Here is a 23312-nt window from a genome sequence, read left to right as displayed (position 1 = left end):
GTCCCCCTACTGTCAGAGCAAACAGACCAGGCAGGTCACTCATGAACTGAGTGGGCTGGGCCTGTGGAGTGATGTTTACAGGGCCGCTACTACTCAGCTGCAAACCATGGGGCCACAGAAAAGACAGCACATAGGCGGTGGGCTGGTTTTTCACGTGGAGCTGAAACTGAAGCCTTTGCTCAAACTCTCTGGTTTAAAGGTATCACCAAATCAAAGTACCACCAAATAATTCAAAAAAGTTAACAAGGATGCATAAGGCCAAATAAAAACAGGTTTTAGGAGCGAAAGAGATGGCTCAACGATTAAGAGCACTGGCTGCTCTTCCAAAGGACCCACATGGTATTCTCGGTATCCACAACTGGCTGTAACTCCAGTTCCCGGGGATCCGACAGCACTGCATGCATGTGCTGAGCAGACATGTAAACAGGCAAACCATCCATAGATGCAGAATAATAAATAAATGAGTGAATGAATGAATGTAAAGTTTGAAGGAAAAAAAAAAACAGGCTTAGGCCACATCTGACCTCCAGCGCACCATGTCTGTCTGTCTCACAAGCATGGCACAATAGCTTTGATTCTCATTGTCCACATGCCTAGGAGACTGAGAGCCTAGGTGTCTGAAAAGGGGTGCAGAGAATCCCTCTTTAGTCTCTACAGATCCCAGGGCCATATCTCACTTCCTCTACCCCAAACCCCCACCGGGTTGTTCTCAAGCTCCTGTTTCCTCTACCTAAGCCAGACGGGAGCCTACCAGCTGCCAGCTGTGAATGAAAGACTTCAAAATCACCGCGCACTAGTTAGCCCCTCTGGGTGACTGCCCAATGTCACCCTAAACCTGTATCTGTCATCCTAGGCGCATTTTCATTTGACCCTAAATTGTTAAATTTACCCAAGTCTGGCTAGCCACGTTAAATGAGATTATAATGTAAAAACCCACAGAGGAATATTTAGTGAGGACAGGGAACTGGCAGAGAAGAGCTAGTCTCTTTCACCTTCCCTTAAGTCAGCTCACCTCAAGTAGAACTAGGTAAGACAGCTCAGCATCCTTAAATGACACTGGGTTGTGGTGGGAGCGCCACCTGGTGTCTACTCTAGAAGAGACGAGTCTTGGGGATTGAGGACAGAAACTCCCAAACCTTCCCTGAGAAAAGCTCCTCCCTCCAGCCCATCCCTATGCCACAAACCCATCTCTGAGCCTTCATTCTTGTTCTCCAGGGCCTGGAGCTGACACAGTCACATGAAGTCACATGGAGCCTATCAAATCTAACATCTCCTGACTAAATGGGGATGGAAGGTCCCTGTCTTGACCCAGCTGCTAAGTTATTAGGCAATGCCCTGTCCCAGGCCAATCATCCAGTTCTCCTCCTTTTTTCCTCCTCCTCCTCCTCCTCCTCCTCCTCCTCCTCCTCCTCCTCCTCCTCCTCCTCCTCCTCTTCTTATTCCTTCTTCTTCCTCCTCCCCTTTCCCCTCTTCTTCCTCTTCCTTTTCCTCTTGGCTGGGTATTACTCTCTTGTAGTCCAGGCTGGCCTCAAATTTATAGCAATCCTCCTGTCCCAGCCTCTTAAGTGCTGGGATTACAGGTGCGAACCACCATGCTTTCTTTATAAAATGAAACAGAAGAACTAAAGCAGCTGATTTCCTGTTCTTGCTCTTCTCCAGATTGGACAAAGTATCCTCAGCCCTCCTTCTTGCTTGGACAACAGATTGCATGCACTTTTACTATGCTTTCCAAAGGATAGGGTCTCCTGCCCACTCTCCCAGGTCTGATAAGATCCTTGGGCTAGCTAGGGCCCTATCAGTGAGATCGTATGTAGACTTGTGCTCCCCAAAAGCATTCACCTTTGCTCATGAATACAAGACTCCACGATCCACACTCCCTGGGGCTTGATGTACTACTCAAAAGGCACACGTGCAGCCTAGCTTGGAGGCCCCTTACCACAGCCCTCCTGGCCTCACAGTCTCTGCGTGCATGTTTCCGGGGACAATGCACTCTACCATGGAGCAACCCTGCCTATTTTCTGGAGCGCTCCACAAAGACTTCTTTCTCAGTGGAAGAATACCAAACAGCAGTCTGAAATTCACCCTCTAAAGCCATACAGAGTGTGTCTATTCGCTCTTTCTAATACAGCCCTTTACGAATTTAGGTCACATCCTTTGAAGTATTTTTTAAAGGTTTATTTGTGTGTGTGAGAGTGAGTGTTGTGTATACGCATGTTCGTTTGTACAGGTCCGCTCAGAGGCCAGAGGTGTTGGATCCCCTGGAGCTAGAGGCAGCTATGAGCTGAATACTTAATACATAACCGCTGGACTTTAACCCCCCAAGTTTTGTTTTGCATTTTTTTTTCAATCAGGGTAAATTACCCCAGTTCTAAAAAAGGCCCTTCATGAGGCTTCCCTTGGAGTCTAGTAATCTGACATGGTCAGTCGGTTATTTAAAAAACTTCTACTTAGTCCCTTAGATCAAAACGCAACCGCAGTAGAGGCTGGGCAGTGAAGACTGGCCTCCTTGTTTCTGATGTAAGCAATACTGGAGGCACTGTCTTCTAAGGTGGAGAAGCCATGTGTCTGAACCCTATCAACTTTACTCAGAGGTCATCGTGGCCCAGTTTCTAACTATGAACAGTCTCTGTAATTAAGGACTCAGCTGGAATTGGGGCCCAAGAGGAGAAGTGAGAACACATCTTACACAAAAGAAATTTGTTTTATTTCTATAAGATTTATTCATTTTTATATGGATGAGTGTTTTTGTCTGAATGTCTGTAAGTGCACTGTATGTGTGTGCCTGGTACCTACAGAGGCCAAAATAAGGCATCATGTCCTCTCGCCTGCAAAAGCAGCCAGTGTTTTTTTTTTGTTTTGAGACAGGGTTTCTCTGTAGCTTTGGAGGTTGTCCTGGAACTACCTCTTGTAGACCAGGCTGGTCTCGAACTCACAGAGATCTGCCTGCCTCTGCCTCCCAAGTGCTGGGGTTAAAGGTGGGTGCCACCACCTCCTAGCTCAGCCAGTGTTCTTAATCACTGAGCCATCTCTCCAGCACTTTAGACTTTCCCTGTGCTGTCTTCTTTGGTAGGATTCCAGCTCTGGAGTGCCTGGTATCTACAATACACACACACACTGTCACAACCTATGGGCATAGAGTAAATTGTCTAATAGGACACAACTGAGGCTCCCAGGACACAGGTCATTTGTGGAAAAGTGAGTATGACTGGGAAACCTGTTCCCCTTCCACACCTAAGCTGCCACTTTCGGGATGAATGTTTAAAAAACCCTTTGGCCCAGGTAGCCTCCCGACTGGAATGGGAACAAGGCCCAGGTGAGTGCAATGATGGGATTATGTCGGATACACTTTCACCCAAGTCCTAGAAAGGCTAATTTCCCATCAGGAAGTCACATCTCCTAAACCTGCTTTTCAAGGTTGTTATAAGAATGTACAGAGATGATACAGTGAGTCCCCAACTCAGTCCCAGCACAGAGAGAATGTCTGATCAGCGAGCGCTACTGCACTGCACTGCAGGCATCTGGTTTCGCCAAGGCAGAGGCGGCTAGTGCCTAGGTCATTGTGAAAGACACTTCTGGTCTGGAGGAGACTCAGTTCTGTAACTAGCAACTGCAGGGTGTATGGGACCAAGGCAGGGCTAAGCCCAGGGGAACCAAGAGTGCAGCTAGACTGACATGGCCATGGCCTGGAGCCAGAGAAGGCCCAAAGTGTGGGAGTCAGGGGAGGCAAACAGAGAATAAACTCCCCCAACATCCTCACCAAACAGTCACTGCCAAAGCCTGTGGCAGAGGAAACAAGAAGCCACCTCAGGGGAGGGATCTGAACTTGGTCTGGGGCCCAGGCCAGATGGGGCTGAGGCGAGGAGCAGAACCCGGGCCCATGTGCCCAGCAAGCTGTGCCAGCCCAGTCCATGTCAGCCCAGCCAAATTTGAGTTATATCAGGAGAAAGGATCTGTTCAGAAAGCTCACCCATCTCCGCATATTTGCATATTCTATTTTGGGGTCTCTCTTCCTTTTTTTTCCCCCTTAGCTTCCTAGAAAAGTTCTCGTCATCAATTCCAACTTCACCTCTGTTGAACTGCAAATGCTCATTCAGTCATCCCATCTCCTCTCCAGTTATTCACTTACCTCCCCGTCACTAGCAAGGGCAGCCAGGGGTCCCTGACCTCCTTGTCTCCACTGCTCACTACTTATTCAGGGCCAGTGCTTGCAACTCAGCTCTAGCTCTGCTGTAACATCTCCCCAAGGTCACCAAAGCCCTTCTGTGACCAGGCTTGCCTAGCATGTGACACCACTGACGGTGTCCTCAGTCCATTTCCTTCTACTCCCCTTTGGTGACCCCTGTGATCCCCTTCCCAGAAGCAGACCTCCTTCCCACAGCTCCCAGTCACCACTTCCCATACAGCCCAGCTCCTTTATGGGTATCTATTTTCCTCCACATTTTCCTGGAGCGATGATTTACCTCCTCCTATGGTGTCAACACAACCTTGAACTTTAAATTTCCTGATGACTATCTCAGCCCAAGGACCGCTGCCTGGCTGTCTTGGAGTGCCTCAAGCTCGCCATGTCCAAACTGGTCTTGCATTCCACATTGTAACTCCAGTTCCTTAGTCTTGGCAGCATCAACATCTACCTACTCACATCCTGCCTCTTCCCCTTCCCCACCCCCAGATCTGATCTGTCCTTCACACCTCCCATCCCTCCCTCCACCCAGCTCCTCTGCCGCAACTTTGGTTGCAGGCCCTACAACGTCCCATCTGGAGATAACGAACCTTCTCAGTGGCTGCCTATCCGAAGTCTCACTTCCCACAAATCCAACCTCCACACAGCTGTCAGATTATCTCACATACAAATCTGGTCCCCCACCCCCACCCCACTGTCCTGCATAAAGATACTCTACAAGGCAGGGCTCCAGGCAGATTATGAGGTACCTAGAAGCCTGCAGAGTCCTGAGTCTTTTATGTCAGTGCAAATACCTCTCAGCATCAACCCCAGGACCATCAAGGAAATGTAGAAAGGTCAAACATTGTCAGAGTGGGTCTCTTGAATAGTGGGTTCCTCTGAGCACCCCCCCCCTTTACTCTGAGGAGAAAACCAATGCTCCTCAGCCTGCTACAGCACTCACCACCTACTCTTCCCCATCTCAGAGACCACGGCTGAAGAAAGAGCACAGCTGTGGAGTGAGTTTCTAGCTGTCCATTTCCTAACTGTGGGATCGTTGACAGGATTTCCCCTCTGAACCTCGTTGTCTCCGTCTGCTTAATGACAATGCTAACAGTACACTCTCCCAAAGACGGGAGTCAGTTTGAATCATGGCAGCTCTCCCCGAGTCTCTCTCTTTTACTGCCAGGCCGGACCCCAGGTCAATCAAAGTAACCTACTGCCTCAACCTTGTGTCAGTTGAGTCACCAACCCAGAAGCCAGAATGACCTTTCTGAAATGCAAATCTGCTTCCCCTGTTAAACTTTTGATTTCCTGTGGTCCCCAACTTTCTTTCCACATCCAAAGGCCCACCTGGGTGACATCCTTGCCACTTCTAACCACTCAGTATGTAAGTTTCCTTGCCTGCCGCCCCTTCTTCCTTACTCTTCCAGTCTAGCTCCAATACGACCTTCTCCAGGCGGTTTCTCTTGACACCCACTCCTAATCTAAGCGAGCTTCCTTCCCTATGAGTTGTCCACCCCAACCTTGGACTTTCCTGGCCCAGCTCTCATCAGGGTTCAGTGGGCAAGGTCTGCCTGTCTTACCAATAGCACAGTTCTTCATGAGCAAGGAGGCCACCATGTTTACACAACACAGAAGCTCACTGTTTGTTGGAAGAGTGAAAAGCACAATAGCGAGGAAGGCATCCTCAGTCCACGGAAAGCCCCAGGCGCAGAGGGGCACTTATCAGGCTCAACATGCACTGTTTAAAATATGACCACAGGAAGCAAAGCCAATGTTCCAAGCCCTTGGAGGAAAGACCTGACAAACAGGGGAAACTGGCTCAATTCTGGGAAGCTGGGGAACAGGTAGCAAGCGTTGTTCCAGAGAGAGCGAGGACACACCAATGGTCTGCAGCAGAATGGGACGAGTGAGCCGCAGGCAGAGGAGGCTGTCAAAGGACAGACAGCAGAGCCAGGCAAGCTTTAGCAAGTGGACCAACCGGAGCAGCTGTCTCAGCCACATTGGACCACCACTGGACCTTGGCCTTTATTTGTACCACAGAGCAAGAGATATTGGGCTCAAATAGCGCTTCTAGGTCTTCACTGCCATTCACAAGGCAGATTACGAGGCTCAAAAGGCTTCTTGGCACCCAGAAGCCTGCAGAGTTCTGAGTCTTTTCTGCCAATGCAAATACCTCTCAACATCAACCCGGGACCGTTGAAAGCAATGTGGAAACATCCAACATTTTCAGAGTAGGTAAAGAACAACGGGCTGCTGAGGGCGTCCCTCCAGTAGTGTGTTCTTTTGAGCACCCCCCCCCCCAACTATCACTAATATAAAGATCATACACAACAGGATGTGCTGGGGACCAAAATCAGGAGGGTAGTTCAAAGGGACACATGGGATGACCAAGTACTAAGACTGTACTGGCAGAGAAAATGGCACAGACCAGTTCCATGTGGCTCCACGTGGTAGAAAAGATTATAGATACATTCATGGAGGACTTTCTGCCTCAAGAGGAGATAAGCAGGAGCCAAATGGCTATGAGTGGAGAAGGTGTGAAGGGAATGTGGGCCGAGGCCAAGGCAGGGCCAGACCTCTGAGCTCCAGCCCACCCACATCAGTTCCGAATGAGCTCAAGCACTAACAGTAAAGACATTTTCCCCAAACAGATGTGAAGCCCAGGAAGCCCACTCGTCAACTTGGACACGTCTATGATGCTGCAGGAAATGCCCCAGGGAACAGTCACGGGGAAGGAGGGCACAGACAGATGAGCAGCAGCTGGGAGCTGTTTGTACTGCTGTTGGTAGTATTGTTTTCAACTGCTCGTGTTTATGCCTTTAGGACACAGGAAAGGGACACGCCTCGTGGCAGGCTGAATCCTGGATTACAGCGCATACATCTGAGGATGATTGCTAAGACACCGCCAGTGTAGGGACATGGAATCATTTGACAAATATTCTCTGCTGCCAAACCCAGAATCCACCTGGTTGCTCCCTAGACTTTAGCCACAGGTGGTAGTCTCCTCTGGCCTTATCTGAAACTCAGCAGCTACTACGAAACTGGGTTGTAGCCTGGCTCCACCTTAGACTCTAAGCACCAAAGCACATGGGTGCTACTACTAGGGACTTGTCTCTAAGGTATACATGGGTATGCACTACCCCCTGACACTGGTCCGAAACTTCCTAACCAGGGCCCAAACCAAATGTGGGGGGTCACCCTGATCCCTGATGTCACAGCACCCAAACCATACATCTTGCTTGCAGTTGAGATCAATAGAAAGGTCAAGTAGTGGACACAGCAGGTGAGTAGACCATCAGATATATTGGAGGGTGGGGGAGCTGGAGGCAACTTCACAACTGCCTCCTTCTAGGATTCGCCTCTGCAACTTGCTAGGCACTTGAGTACAAAAAGTTCATGGGGCTCCTCCAGCAAAGATCAGCTCCAGGGCTGCTTGGATATCCCCTCCAGTGGCCTGAAGGGCGCGGAGGCTCAACTCGTCATCCTGGATGCCCATGTCACGCAACTGCTGCAGCTGAGGCTGCCACTGGCTCTGTGGAAAGACAGGGAAGGTAAAGGTGTTATCTGGGCTCCCGATGGAACAGTCAGACTTAGAGGCTGTTTTCAGGATAAAAAGAAGAGAAGAGACCCACAGAGAAACTACTGACACTCAGGACGGTACCATAGGTGCTTCAGGAAGACTGAAGACATATTGAAAGGTAAAGAGAACAAATGAAGTTTTATAGTAAAGAAAAAGCGCCGGGCGGTGGTGGCGCACACCTTTAATCCCAGCACTTGGGAGGCAGGGGCAGGTGGATCTCTGTGAGTTCAAGGCCAGCCTGGTCTACAAGAGCTAGTTCCAGTATAGGCTCCAAAGACACAGAGAAATCCTGTCTTGAAAAAACAAACAAAAAAAGCACAGACTACTCTTATCTAAATTCCAAAAACTCATTATCTACACAAACTTATTATCTACACACACACACACACAATGAGGAATAAGTTTTGAAATTAGCTTTAAGTCAAAGGTGAGGTAAAGGTAGGGCATCCCTAATTCAAGCCCAGTGAGCCTTAAAAAAAAAAAAAAGTAGCTGTAGAAGTCATGAAACTATGGAGAGGGCCATTGGGAGGAGGCTGTCCTAAATCAGTAGGCAGGTACTATGAAACCAGAGATGGGGCACGCTGGGATGGAAAAGTTTAAACAAGGAAGAGGTGCTGAGACACAGGAGAAAGCTGATTAACCAGAACAAAGGGTATGAAAAGTCACATTGAGATCTAGTAAGCATACTTTTCATGGCTGGGAAAAACTGCTCCTAGAAGTTATTGGTTATTAAACAAAATACCAATGCCAAAGGTGGGATACTGATTAGGGAGTTTTTGGTCAGGGAGGCCCCAGAGTTCCCCAAAATAACACAGGTTCTTGCCATCCCTCTTGGTTACCAACCAGAACTAGACAGTAAGACCCTGTTGCTGCAAACAGTGGCATTGCTGTAACAAGGTAAAACAGCTGCTCTATGATTGACTCTGAGGCCTGCTTTATAGGAGAGAGTCTATGTTTGGTATGGTAAAACCTGACCAAAAACTGCATGCTTGGACGATCATAAGCCCAAGGGAAGGGGACTGAATGTTGTCTAGATAAACTGACAATGCACTAACTGCCTTCTACATACTTATGCTTATACACACAGACAAATGTTCAACTAGAGAAGCCTCTCCTTCCAGGGAATGGTGGTGCATGAAGAGAGTCATGGCTGTACAAGGTGCTCTAGTGCTCATCCCTAAAACTAGACACTTACACCATCCCTCTAAGGCTCAGAGAACACTTCAGAAGGGGGGTGGAAAGAAATGAAAGCACTGGAAGGACTACAAAATGTCATCTTCTAGGCAAGACACAACCATTGCAGTAATGAACTCAAAGCAGTTGTGGATGCCTGCACTGACTGAGCCTGAGCTTCTAGAAAGGCTCATGAAGACTGGTAAGATGGCTCAGTGGATAAAAGTGCTTGCCTTGTGAACCACATGATCTGAGTCCAATCCCTGGAATCCACATAACGGTGCAAGACACACACAGACACAGACACACACACAAATGAATATTAAGTTAAATAATATAAAAACAAAAGCAAAACAATGGGCCTACCAATAGTCAGGCAGAGGTGGAAGGAGGGCTGGGGGGCATCTCTCAAGGCTGAACTATTTACTATTGATAGAGTCAAGGAGAGCAGGAGTCATTGCCTTTAGTTGTGTGTCCACTGGTGACCCCAGGCTCCAGTGGACAGTTCCAACCCATTGCTTACACAGAAGGCCTAGTTAAACTAGTGAGACACAAACAAAACCCAAAGTCCTGAGTCTGGGAAAGACTAATAATAGTGGTGTTGGGCAGGACTTGATGGGGTGAGAGTGAGATATAGGAGGGTACGAGGAGGGTAATCAGAGTAAGTTACATACGTGTGTGAGACTGTCAAAGAACCAATGAGGAGGGTAATCAGGATGTTATATACAATACGTGCGTGAAACTGTCAAAGAACAAATCAACAAAATTAAGCTGGGATTTTTAAGTTTTTCTTTTCTTTTGGGTATTTGATCAAGGATCTCATGTAGCTCAGGCTAGCCTCAAACTCGCTATATAGCCAAGGATGCCCTTGAACTCCCCAACTCCCTGCTTTCACCTTCTGAGTGCTGAGACTACAAGTACATGTCATCACAGCCTGCTTAAGAGTTTTGTTTACTATGAGAGTAGTGAAACGTGATCTATGTTGGTACAATGTGTTAGTCAGGGTTTCTGCTGCTGAGATACAATATTATGACCAAAAGTAACTTGGGGAGAAGAGGGTTTATTTCATCTTACAGCTTTTAAGTCCATCACTGAGGAAATCCAGGGCAGGAACTCAACAAGACCAGGAACCTGGAGGCAGGTGGCCATGGAGATATGCTACTTACTGGCTTGCTCCCCATGGCTTGCTCTGCCTGCTTTCTTACAAACTTAGGACCACCAGCCCAGGGGTGGCACTACTCACAGTAGGCTGACACCCCCCATCAATCACTAATTAAGAAAATACCCCACAGGCTTGTGTATAGCCAGATCTTATGGAAGGAATTTCTCAACTGAGGTCCCCTCCTTTCAGATGACTCCAGCCTGTGTCAAGCTGACATAAAAACTAGCCAGCACATACACACACACACACACACACAAATTGGTTTTTGTTTTAAAGAGCTTTCCTATGTATATATAACACAGGCTAGTCACCAACTCATAGTATTCCTACCTCAACCTTTTAAATGTTGAGAACACAGTGTACCACCACACCTTAATAAAAACTATTTAGTAAGCAAATAATATTTCAGTTCCCGGTTGGCTGTTTGCAGTTTTCTGCCATTACAAACAATGTGACTCTTTCAGCATTGTCAGACTGTCATTTTCCATATACACAAACATCTCCAGGACAGCTTCTGAGAAACAGAACTGCTGGGAACCCTGTGTGCATACAGCCACACTTCCTTCTCAGTGACTAGTCTATTCATAGCCCTTCCCAGTTTTCCAGGAAGTGGTGGGTCTTAAGTTGCTCTATTTTAGGAGGATGTGCCACTTGTCTGATAGGATTACAACTGTCAGCCTTAAGACTTTGCTTGGTTTTGCTGTTGATTTTTCGGCTTTGGTTTTCCAGGAATGTATTTTCACTTTGACAAACTCAAAATTTAGAATGACTGTATATAATGGCTCCTGATTCTGAATTTCATCCATGAGAAGTTTTCCCTGCCGTAAGGATGAAAAAGATTTGCCCATGTTTTTTTCTAGTACTTCATAGTTTCATTACTGCCCACCTCTTCCCAGAAAGGAAATGTACAACTTATGGAAAACTTCCCCTGTCAGGAGAAGGCAGTGGGGAAGAAGCGCAGAGGCAAACAAGGGTAAGGCTATGGAAGGCAGAGAAACGCAATGTGCCGTCTCAGCTTTGCTTTACGCCAGATAGTGAGAGCTGGGAGCTTTGGAGCCCAGTGAACAGGCATCTAGCTAGAGATGACATTGAAGCAAACACGGGCTGTCCAACTCACTTGCACTGCCCATGAGTACCACACACAGTCATGAAAATCACACAGGCTTGTGCTCTGTTTTCAGAATGATGCTTCCTGCCCAGAGTCCATGAGAATCAGGCGTAAAGCAAACAGCTCATACTTGAAGGTGAAAAATACAATGCTGACACTTCGGTGTTCCACTCAGTTGCTACGGCGACCTTTTTTTTCTTCTAAGCTTCTGAGACTCCAATAACTACCAGATTAAACTTAACCTCCTTGGCCTCTTACACCCAGACTTCTACCCTCTTTCTTTGATCCCATTTCAGGATATTCTATGCCAACACGGATTTCTTTTTTTTTTTTATATTTATTTATTTATTTATTTATTTATTTATTATGTATACAATATTCTGTCTGTGTGTATGCCTGCAGGCCAGAAGAGGGCACCAGACCTCATTACAGATGGTTGTGAGCCACCAAGTGGTTGCTGGGAATTGAACTCAGTACCTTTGGAAGAGCAGTCAGTGCTCTTAACCGCTGAGCCATCTCTCCAGCCCCCAACACGGATTTCTAATATATAGTTTTGAGTACATCATAAACACCTATTTGCATCTGTTCTCTCAAGCAGTTGCCTCTGTCTAGAAATTATCTCCTTCCCATCACAAACAACCCTTCCCCTACCTAGCTTACCAAACTTAGCTCTATCAATCAATCAGCTTAGACCTCTCTCAGTTCTGCTGGACCCAGGCCCTCACTCTAAGCAGCTGAGCTTCTCACCAAGATGTTTCTCAAACATGTTACTGCATGGCGCCCCTCCAAGGCAGGGACAAGGATAGGCTCACTTTGAGCTCACCAGCTTAGCCTATATAAGTGTGCTCACTGCTCAGTCAATGCTCACTAAATCAATGATTAACTAAAACTTCCTCATGATCACAGGAATCAGGCCACAGTCACTCAGGCAAGAAGAAGCTACAAGAACAACTGCCTTTTCTGGGAAGGCTCACCTGTCACACTGCCATTCATTTGCCCCTGGTATTCCTAGAGGGAAGGACCTCCAGTGTGCAGAAAAAGGCTCAGTGTGTCAAAGTAGGAGACTACATGAAACCTCTAAGTGGGGAGACTCACCTGAAGGCTGGGCTGCCCAGAGGCCTGCAGGGCATGCTGGAGGGCTTGGCTGAAAAGATCATTGGTGATGGGTGTCCCTGACTGGACACCAGAAGACATTGGCGAGGTGCCTGAAGAATGACCCTAGATTCAAGAAAATAGTCAGCATTGCTCCAGAGCCATTTCAGTTTCACAGCAGAGAGTCAGTGTTGTCACATGACCCCATACTACTCCTGGGGTACCTAACTGGGGTACCTAACTGCTGCCTCCCAACAGGGGTCTGTTATGAGACAACCACACTATATTATGGGGTACCTAAAAGCAATCTATGTGAACATAAAAGGTTCCATGCTCTTTGACTCCAGGGAAAAGAACTCTGAGACCCCAGGCCCAATCTAGAACCCCAGTATTGAGAGAAATAGCTTTGAAGATAGCAAATCACCATCAGGAACCTTACTCCAGTGATATGCAGTCCCTGTTGGGGCTAAGAAAGAGAAAACACCCAGGCCTGTGCTAAAACTGGACTTCTAAAGGCAAGTAAATGAAAAGGGGAGTCACCTGAACCACAGTTGAGAAATCCCTACCAGGCCCCAGGACTTAGTGCAAGGAGACCTAGCACCCGGGCAGCAAAGGCAAACCTAGTCAACCACAAGGAATTTGCAGAGGGCAGCCTGGCCTTAACGTTCTCAACTCTCTTCTCCATACCTGGGTGCCAGGAGTTGGTGTGTGAGAGCTGCTCTCTGGAGTACTGGCCAGGGCCAGGGCAGTGGCCAACTCACTCTGGGTGATGGGGCGGGGCCCAGCAGCTCCACTGTACCCCAGAGAAGCCGGGCGGGAGCTGGGTGTACTGCTAGAGGGCGTAGACCGGGTGGTGCTCTGGAAAAGAGGCATCCAGAATCAGGATAAAGGAACCACACCCATCCCCAGTTCCCAGAAAGACTTCTTAAGGTCCCATCTTTCATAAAGAATATCACATGGTCTTGGCCCCCAGAGGTCCCTGTGACCACTACCTAGCCTTGGGAATAACATATCCTAAGGAGAAGCTGGATCCCAGGACCATCTCCCCTAAGGGGCAGGCTGCCATGCCACTCACTGGGTGAAAGTCGTCCTCATCATCCGAGAGCCCGTCAAACAGGAAGCCACCTGGAGGAGAATGAACAGATTCCAGGAGGAAGAACAGAAAGGCACCGGCGCAGCTCCAGCTCAAGTTACACTCCAAATTCATATTTCATCTCTCCCCTTGGAAAATTACAGGACAGATGCACTTCCTGACTCACGCCCTATGCCAACACTATACATAGCTGCTGAGTAAAGCAAATCCCTGGGCCACTACCAGCTCCTGAGGGGCCTCACCTGGCATATCTCGGTATGAGCTGGAGGGCATGCTTCGGGAAGAGGAGTCAGCTCCTGGCATTGGGGTGCTGCCTGCTACTGAGTGCAAAACCAGGATGATGGCATTGACCAGGGCTGGGTGAGCAGGCACCAATCTAGGAGTGGTAGAAAAAGAACGATTAAGGAAAGAGCATCCTTTTCCATGACAGTATGGGTGACTGTTAAAGCAGAGCCTGCCCTTAATCCCTAGTCTTCAGCATGGTTTTCTTTTGTTTTAGTTTGGGTTCTGGCTTTCAGATAGGGCCTCACTCTATACCTCTGACTGGCCTACAGCTTCCTCTCTAGGCCAAGCTAGCCTCAAATTTATTGTGACTGCCTCTGCCTCCAGAGTCTGGGATTACAAGTCCATGCCCCACATTTAGCTCACTCTTCAGCATCTTCTGATGATCTGATCTTAGCAGTGTCAGAAAGGATCTAAAGGCAAGGCATGATGGGAAATAGAAACAACAGTTTGGTAGGCTCAGGGTTCCAAACTGGGTGCAGATACCACCTCCTATACAATGGCAATCTCTGATGACTCCTTTCTCTTCCTAGAGCAGGGTTCATTTCTTCACTTGCAAAATAAGGACACACGGCTACTCCTGTCTGTCCTTCCAGCTCTAACATTTTATTGTCCTATACCTAAGTCTACTTTCCCTAGCTTACAATCCCTGACATTACTCATGAAATTCACCTGGCACACAGCTCTCCCCCCCATCCCTCTCTCCCTCTCTCGCTCCCCTCCCTCCCTCCCTCCCTCCCTCCCTCCCTCCCTCCCTCCCTCTCTCCCTCCCTCCCTCTCTCCCTCCCCACACTGCTTCATTGGGCCCCTTGGGCTTTTCTATTTCCTAAGCAGTCCTTGCTGCTCCTTCCATCTTGACACATTTAGAAAGCAGACCTGGTGACAGACTGGCTCCAAGAAGAGATCCCAGGGCAACAAACAGGTTTCTAACTGACCGCATGAGGAATGGTACTTTACAAAATGATGATTATACTTACGTATCCAGCATGTTGGGATCAGCAAAGACAGAGAAGAGGTCCTTGTCCTGGAGAACCCCTGGAAGACAGCAAGATTTCTCTTAGACAGTGGAAATCTGGCCATATCCAGAAGGAAGAGGCAGCATTAAATCTCAAAGCAAGCAACTCAAAGGGACCTCAAACCAGCCCTCCTGAGAAAGGAAGAAATGAAGTTGAGGGCATCTTACTCCAGTGGGAATGCTCCAGCTGTCCCCACATTCTCCTGTACTTAGCACACAGAGCTGCAACAGTGGAGGTCTGAGAGCCCTTAGGGGCTAGGTTTGTGGAATGAACCTTGATCATGTTCCCTCGTCCCTCAACAGCAATGCTTCTTCAAAAGATGGTCAGAGCCCTCTTTTGCTCCTAGTTTTTTTCCTTTTCCTTACATTTCTTTAAATCTTTTCTTGTACTTACCTAGGGCAATGGGGTCACTGCTGAGACCTGGGGTTGCCACAATGATCTGATCTAGAGATTCTTTATTGCTGAGCATCTTAAAGACCTGCAGAAGAAAACAGGGATGGCTTAGAATTCTACCTAGTGCCATACAGTCACCAAGTGCCCACACTCTTCTTGACTTCCTCCCTCTGAATGTTTGTACAGAATGCTTGTATACATACCACAAGGGAACAGTCTCTATGGTTCCCCACCACCATCCCTGTACTTCTAAAACAAGACCAATAACAATTTCTCCAGATCCATGCTCCATACAATGACTACTTTACACTGGTAAATATTGGGAAGGACATTCACAGCCGCATTGATTCTGCCTGTCAACAGCTCATTTCTCCAGTGGGGAAATCCATACTGAAGAGGTGACAGGCAGTTCACCAAGAGTCAAAGATCAAGACCCATCAGTAAAGGTATAGGGATTCTGTAGCAGTAACCATACTCAGTCCATAAGACCAGCCTGAGGAGAGGCTGTCTAAGCAGCATCCTAAGGAATCAACAACCAATGCCTGACTGAGACAGGCTCTTTGAAGAAAGACAGGATTCTACTGAGGCCTACAGACATGGCAAGAACTCTCAAATGAACTCTTGGTTGTCGTGGCAATGTGCTGTCAGCTCCCAAGCTGAACACTGACCAGTGACAATCCCATCTCCTGCAGTCTTGGCTGAACTCACCGCCTCCCTGTAGGAGGAGCTGCTGTGCAGGGCGGTGTGCAGGACCCGGAACTCTCTCAGGGCAGTAGCTTTGTCCACAGGTTCTAGAGGAGAAGATGTGGTTAGCCAATAGCCCAGGCACTCATTACCACAGATGGGGAGATGCTTGCTCTACAGAGTCCCTCCCCTCATCACCCTCCAAAATTGTGAGCATCACCTCAGAAAAACCCATTTGTGCCACAAGTATGAAATTTGTATAGTCAATAATCTTTGGTACATAAAACAAACAAAGATCCAGCAGAGGGGATCTTACCATAGGAAAGAGGCTTTTCTGATCAACAACCCACTGCAGGGATTCTAGACTTCTTACATTTGAGAAGGAAGAATGTATCATCAACTCAGTGGACTCTTACGTAGGGACTTAAAATAAGTTCACTCCAAGCCATCTTAACGATATAGCACTATGCTGACACAATATGTTAAGAGGAAGAAATAGAACACAAAGTTGGATGTGCATTCTCTGGTAAAACTATGCAAAATATGCCAGTCTGCATATGGTCCAAGGCTGGAAGGAGCAAGATAAAGAATAACATTTTCTAAGAGGGATAAGCCCATGGGTAATTCTTTCTTCTTTGTTATTTTCTTGCAAATTTCTCTATTTCTTTTTAGGCGTCTTTATTCTTTTTTATTTATTTATCTTTTAATTATTATGTGTATGAGTGTTTTACCTACATGTATGTCTGTGTACCATGTGAGTGCGTAGCCATCAGATTCCCTGGAACTGGAGTTACATTTAATTGCGAACTACATGCAGGTGTTAGAAATTGAACCAGGGTCCTCTGGAAGAGCAGAAAGTACTATTAACCTCTGGGCCATCTCTCTAGCCTGTAAGACTATTTTAATTCATAAAAAGAGAGAAATTGGGCTAGGTAAAGCATGCACCTGACAACCTGTGCTAAGTCCTGTTTTTGAACCTAAGCACCACAAATAAGACAAATAAATAAAAAGAAGTCACAATTAAAAGAATCCCAGTAAAGACTAAGGAAGCACAAGACACTTGAAAGCACCGAACAAACTTTTATCATGTCCCAAATAGCAACTTTATGATTTCTGGACGCTGCGATCTACATTTCCAGCAAAGTCTAGCAGTAGTCACGCTGCATTTGGTCACCTGACTATCATAACCCATTTTACAGGGGAGGAATCTGAGGGACAGGAGCAGGTAGGAGTTCACCTTGGGTCACACTGTACTATGGTATGCTTAGGATAATCTAGGCTACATAATCAGACTTTATATAAACTACTCTGTATGCCTGGAGTTTAGCACAGCCACTATATTGTGATCATGAGGGTTTGTCTCCTTTGGAAAATAGATACCACACATAAATTATCTAACTTATTCAATAAACTGAACAAAACAAGCATTTATCTTATATCTAGCTTTGGGCAAGTCACAAGAAGGCAAAAAAAAAAAAAAAAAAAAGTCCATCCCATTAGGAATTCTTGGGGCAGTAGGAGAATGAAACTATGAAACTAAATCCAACACACAAACATACAATTATAAAATACCATATTAAGGTCCTGGGGAGAGACACAGAATGCCAGTAAAGGTGCTAGCCATCACTACAAGTAAGACTAGGGCCCAATTTGCCTCCTGGGAAACCATCCAAGAGGGGAACTTAAGGCGGAGTACATATTTACTGGAAAGACGGCTTTGACGTCTAAGTGAAAATATACAGAAATGCATGGGAGAATAAGAAGGGGCTCTTGATCTCCAGCACTGCCAAGAAATAAAAAATAAATTAAGCTCAGTATGGTGGCATATACTTCTGATCCAGGCCTTCGGGAGCAAAGGAGAGACTACAAGTTCCAGACTAGAAAACCAAGGCCTGGCTCAACACACACATACAAAATAAAGCGAGAGCCTTAGGGAACAGCAGCCCGCAATGGAGACCCTCAAAGTGAGTCAGCCAGAAGAAAGAGGCTGGCAGGTTCTCCTCCCACAGTGCCAACTCTGGGGTAGGATGCTACTGTTTGTTTTATTTCTATTGCCTGACACAGAGTCTTACTATTTAAACCAGGCTGGCCTTCAGTAAGCAGCCTTCTCCCTCAGCCTCTGTTATTCTGTGACCACAGAATCAGATCATTAAGTCGACCCACTTTTGGAAGAAGAATGCTGCAGGAGAAAATATCTAAAATACTATCATTTTAAAAACTTATTTTCAGAACTAAATTTAAATTCACCTCCCAATAAAAACTCCATTTGTTTCAAAAATAAACCTGCAGATAACATGGGGAAGAAAAGGTTCTAAATATCCTAAGCAAAATCTCCTAACAGTAATGAGTGTCTCTGTAAAATCCTTTGGGAAAGAGACAGCCAGGCCAGAAGAAAACACAAAGGCTTCTAAACCAGAATAATCTAGGTTTATATCCCAGTTCTAACTCATTTTAATTAGGTGACCCTGACTATCCTTCCCATCTTTTTTCCCCACATATAAAATGCTACAATGTGATTAAACAAGATACTGAACAAAAACAAAAACTAGCTTGCAGAAACCATAACCACTCATTTTCTTCCATCAATGCCCTCTAGCTGAAGAGCAGAGGGACAGACCTGTAAATGAACAAGCTGAGTTCAATGCTCACTCAGAACATAAGAGGAGAATACATACCCCAAGAACTGCAGGGCATTTCAATCTGAGGATATTAGAAAAGTCAGAGAATCTGGGCTTTGATGGATGATTCTGGGGAAAACAGTTTTGCTCTGGGGTCAATTTTATGATTAGGCTCTTAATAGCTTTATTCGAGAAGAAAGGCAAACCAGAGCAAGATGAAAGCGATAACGGCAGAGGCAGCAGCCACTCCCATCAGCCAGGGTGAAGGGGTATGTAATTTCTTGTGTGTCTAGAAACGGTAAGAATTTTATTTTCCACTCGATCCACGATGGTCTCAGAATGTCCTTGTCTGATAATGGTGAGCCCTGTAACAGTGGGTCTTCAAAGCCCAGCTGTGAGTGTCAGACTAATGCTGGGACGTTGGCTGCTTCTCTCTCACACTTCCCATGTGGATACAAAGACGCTTTTGTCCTTAGCATTTAAAATTTAAAAAGATAACTTTCAAACTGATAACTATTCATAGCAGACACAAACAAGATAAAAGTATGTCAAACTGCTAGTATAACAAAGCAAATCTCCGCGTGGTGGTGCACACCTTTAATCCCAGTACTTGGGAGGAAGAGGCAGGCTGATCTCTGTGAGTTTGAGGCCAACCTGGTCTATAAGAACTAGTTCCAGCCGGGCGGTGGTGGCGCACGTCTTTAATCCCAGCACTTGGGAGGCAGAGGCAGGCGGATCTCTTTGAGTTCGAGACCAGCTTGGTCTACAAGAGCTAGTTCCAGGACAGGCTCCAAAGCCACAGAGAAACCCTGTCTCGAAAAACCAAAAAAAAAAACAACAACAACAAAAAAAAAAGAGCTAGTTCCAGGACATGTGCCAAAATGACAGTGGTGGCGCACGCCTTTAATCCCAACACTGGGGGGGGGGGGCAGAGGTAGGTGGATCTCTGTGAGTTCAAGGACAGCCTGGTCTACAAGAGCTAGTTCCAGGACAGGCTCCAAAGCTACAGAGAAACCTTGTCTCAATCCCCTTACACTCTCCCCCCCAAAAAGAATACACAGGTGTAACATGAGGGTTCTGTTTGTTTGGTTTTTGTCCTGCCCCGGGTACCCCACAGCTGTTTAGCCCCAAAGAAAATCACACATAGGTCTCCATAAATTATAAGCTGATTGGCCCATTAGCTCTGGCCTCTCACTGGCTAACTCTTACATCTTGATTAACCCATTTTTTTGATCTATGTTAGCCATGTGGCTCAGTACCTCCTTTTAGTGAGGCAGATCACATCCTGCTGCTTCGGTGGTCTGGGCAGGAGTGGGGGGAATCAGCTTCCTCCTTTCCAGAATTTTCCTGCTTCATTACATCATTTCTACTTCCTGTCTGGTTTTTCTGCCTATACTTCCTGCCTGGCCAATCAGCGTTTATTTATAACATGATTGACAGAATACAGACAATTCTCCCACACACAGGCTCTTCCCTTGGTGACATCAGGAAGCTCTGCTTATCTAAGAGGACAAACCCTCACTTACCAGGTTTCTGATCAGGCTCAGGCCAAGATTTGCGGAGAACATGGACTGTGGACCCAGGCTGAATACCATAGAAGTCAAGGGTCTGGTCATCTTTTAGCTTCCGGCCACAATAGATCAGATCTACAAAACAAACAAACAACAACAACAAAAAACCCAAAACCCAAACTGCCCTTTTATACTTTGTTTCTCAAAGCAATTTGGTTTCTGTCCTCTGAGAATCTTATTTTAATTAGACAGCTCTCAGGGTCTAAGGAAATAGTTCAGTGGGTAAGACTGCAAGCGTGAGGACCTCAGTTCAAATCCCCAGCACCCACACAAAAAGCCAGGCATGGCTGCATGTGCCGGTAACCACAGCAGCTGAGGGTAGAGGCAGGCTGAAACCAAGAATTGCTGGTCATGTAGCCTAACTCAAACTGCAAGCCTCGGGGTCGGTGCGAGATCTTGTCTCAAGGCTGTAAAGTGGAGCAAGAGAGGACACCTGATGTCCTGCTATGGTCTCTTCAGATACATGCATGAGTGCATGCTCTGCACACACATACAAAATAAGATATTCTCTCAGTTGCAGTGACACACATCTGTAATCCCAGATACTTGAGAGGCTGAAGCAAATTTGAGGCCAGCTTGGGCAACTTAGCAAGATCTTGCTTTAAGACATTGAAAAAAAAAATCATAGAAACAGGCTTTGGGTACAGCTCAGTGGCAGACTGCTTCCCTAGCATATACAAGGCCCGGGATGCAAAAGTCAGAACCTGTGCGTGTTGCAGGGATATCAAGAAAACACATTTGTTGCACGCCACACCTTTTATCCCATCAGAGGAAACAGGCAAACAGTAAGTTTGGGCCAGTCTGGTCTATAGTGAGTTCCAGGCCCCTCAGGAGTACAAAGTAAGACCTTATCTCAAAAACAAACCCAACATTTTTAACAACTGTTATTAAGTACAAATGCTTACTTAGGAAATATATCCACAGAAAAGCTCTAGGACTCAATACTGTAGAGAGTACTTAAATCTAAATAAATGGAAAAAACTTTAGTAACCAAAAGGGAACGAATCACAAGCCCTTAATTTACTCTTTTTTGTTTGTTTGTTTGTTTCTTTTTGTTGTTTCTCTTTAGCTTTTGGAGCCTGTCCTAGAACTAGCTCTTGTAGACCAGGCTGGCCTCGAACTCACAGAGAAACACCTGCCTCTGCCTCCCAAGTGCTGGGATTAAAGGCACCACCTGACTCCTTATTTTACTCTTTAAACGCTTCTCCCGGAGGAGGCCAGAGCAGCAACCCAGCTCCAAGACTCACCAATCAGCTCTGGATCTGGAACAGATTCCTGGAGCTTGCCAGCAATTAGCTGCTTTAGAAACGAAATGCTATAGCCCCCTAGCGAATATTCTCCCAGTTCTGTCTCTGGCAACTGAAGAATTGATTTGGGGGCGAGCGGCTGGTCAGCCAGCTTCACTGCCAGATGAAAGTCTGAGAGAGACATCCTCTCTCTTTCGCGTGCTCTCTTTCTCCCTGGAAAAGAATAAGGCATTAAAAGCTAACGGCCAAACAACCACCCTACTCATCTCCTACCTGCAACCAGGCTAAATGAAAGATAATTTCTGTGCAATAGTGCTACAGAGCACAAGGCGTAGCATTAGGAAGTTAGAACTAGCACCTTGTGTCCTCTTATTCCTCCTACTGAGTGTGTCTCAGTTTCTTCACCTTTCAAATGGACACAAAAGGCCATTCTGACAAGAATGTTGTGAGGTTCAAGCATCATCACCCAGCATCCCTTTTACACACTTGATTTCTGGTTTTCTTCTTCAATTTTTGATTTTGCTATTACAACAGCTTTACCAAGTCCTTGCCTTTCTTGCTTCCCCATCAAAGATCCATGGCACCACCCACCTCTTATTTAAAACACAGGTCTGGCAATGACTTAACTGCTTTGAAAGCCTTCCTTAACCCCAAAGCACCTTTGTGAACAGGTGTGAAGGCCACAGCCTGCAGTAAGGACCCATTCATTATGACTCCTACTTGCTTTCTTTAACAGCCCCAGCCCTGCCCCAGTATAACAACAGTAAGTCTCCTTCATAACAAAATTGTCCCCACGTATACCTCTGCTCACCTCCTGTCTTTGTAAGTAAGTTCTCTTCCCTTTTTGGCCTCTTAGCAAACTCCTACCAAGACCCACACAAATATATCGTTTCCATGCCCTCTTTTTTTCTTCTCTTGGTCACACATTCCCTGTTCCCTCAAGGCAAAAGAGCAACACAAATCAATAGATTTGAGGATATGCGGCTAGTCAGCCAGCTTCATTACCAGATGCCAGCCTAAAAAAGTATCTTCTCTTTGCTGCTTTTTTACTTGTAAGACTTACTTCTCAATTTCTCACCCTCCCCTAGACCTGTGCCCCCCCCATCTTGAATACCTTGGAAGCCAAGACTAGAGCTTTTCTAATTCACTGTCCCCAAGCCTCACTTATATGAATATCCACGAATTAAATCGAAAAACTCAAAGAATGTAAAAGCCTTGCAACGCAAGACAAGTCCCTGTTATAGACATTAGTTCCAAAGACGCCTCTTGAGGTATAGACAAGGCTAGGAAAAAGCTGTGATTCTACCCAGCAGACCTCAAGATACTGTCTACTTTCGATTTAAAGCGAGGAAGGAGTCGAGGATATATATATATATATAGCGATCTCGGTCCTCACAGCTGTCCCCTGGGGTAGGCATTGTCCTCCACATTTTACAGATCAATAATCAAGATTCAGCTCACGTCACTTGGCCCAAGGTCACAGATACCTAGTCGTGAGTAGGGACACTGTTGGCAACCCCACCTCTCCCGTGGGGCCAGTTAGCTACTTCAGACCCACGAGAGCCCCGCGCGCCCAAGGGGGCCCAGCGCCCTCACCCGTCCCGCGGAAGGAACCCGGCCGCAGAGAGCCGCCGGTGTAAACACTCACTCTGGCCCTCTTGCCGGAAACCGGAAGCTCCGCGCTGCATTCTGGGGGTTATAGTTTTCGCTGAGGTCCCGTCTCTTTTAAATGGCCGTCCAGTAGCTAGTCGCAGTGTTTCTGGTTCCGGGAGGCGGGACTTCGAGCAGATTGAAATTCTAGGCGCGCAGGGGATCTAATTTCCTGTTAGACAAAATCCTACCAGCTGAGGTAGGAAAACACGGTGTGGGGTTTCGAAAGCAGTCAGCAGCCCGGTGGTTCTCGCACTTTGCTGGGATATTTATGAAGCCTGTTGGTTATTCCGGGACGAACCACTCCCCACCCCGAGGGGGACCCGTTCCTACGTGGACAGGCTCCCTGCGGCCCTTCCAATGAAGATGCTGTCCTCCTGCGTAGTCAGCCTCCTGTGTTTTTTGCTCCTTTCACCCAGGGAACCTACCTTGTGGTGGCGCACTAGGGCTCCAAAAGTTGAGTTCTTACGAGGAGTGA

The 23312-nt window shown here is 46.7% G+C and overlaps 1 protein-coding gene across 3 annotated transcripts; it reads right to left on the bottom strand.

Annotated features, from left to right (window-relative positions):
* Positions 1–5789: 5789 nt before the first annotated feature.
* Positions 5790–22947, bottom strand: Ubl7 (ubiquitin like 7). Of its 3 annotated transcripts, none has more exons than XM_057768530.1 (11): positions 22833–22947; positions 21185–21397; positions 19893–20012; positions 15773–15855; positions 15065–15149; positions 14633–14690; positions 13616–13749; positions 13356–13405; positions 12968–13138; positions 12284–12406; positions 5790–7697 (listed from the first exon to the last, which is right to left on the bottom strand). In XM_057768530.1, exons 1-11 carry the CDS (start codon positions 22870–22872, stop codon positions 7560–7562), a joined length of 1215 nt encoding a protein of 404 aa, XP_057624513.1. In that variant the 5' UTR covers positions 22873–22947; the 3' UTR covers positions 5790–7559. The 3 variants fall into 3 exon arrangements, with proteins under 3 accessions (XP_057624513.1, XP_057624515.1, XP_057624514.1); XM_057768532.1 differs by lacking the exon at positions 22833–22947 and adding an exon at positions 21996–22115; XM_057768531.1 differs by having other exon boundaries at positions 5794–7697; positions 22781–22847.
* Between the last annotated feature and the right edge of the window lie 365 nt (positions 22948–23312).

This window comes from Chionomys nivalis, chromosome 4, assembly GCF_950005125.1.
Source record: "Chionomys nivalis chromosome 4, mChiNiv1.1, whole genome shotgun sequence".
Classification (NCBI taxonomy): domain Eukaryota; kingdom Metazoa; phylum Chordata; class Mammalia; order Rodentia; family Cricetidae; genus Chionomys; species Chionomys nivalis.
Note: the sequence above shows the minus strand (reverse complement) of the source record. Positions and strands in the feature narration are given on the sequence as shown.

What these genes read in the sequence shown, in the direction of transcription:
- Ubl7 (XM_057768530.1), bottom strand. Translation starts at nt 22,872, where the DNA reads ATGCAGCGCGGAGCTTCCGGTTTCCGGCAAGAGGGCCAGA. An exon ending in TGAGCCTGATCAGAAACCTG is followed by an intron (nt 15,856 to 19,892) that starts GTAAGTGAGGGT and finishes CTTCTCCTCTAG; the next exon opens with AACCTGTGGACAAAGCTACT. An exon ending in CAGTGACCCCATTGCCCTAG is followed by an intron (nt 14,691 to 15,064) that starts GTAAGTACAAGA and finishes GCTGTCTTCCAG; the next exon opens with GGGTTCTCCAGGACAAGGAC.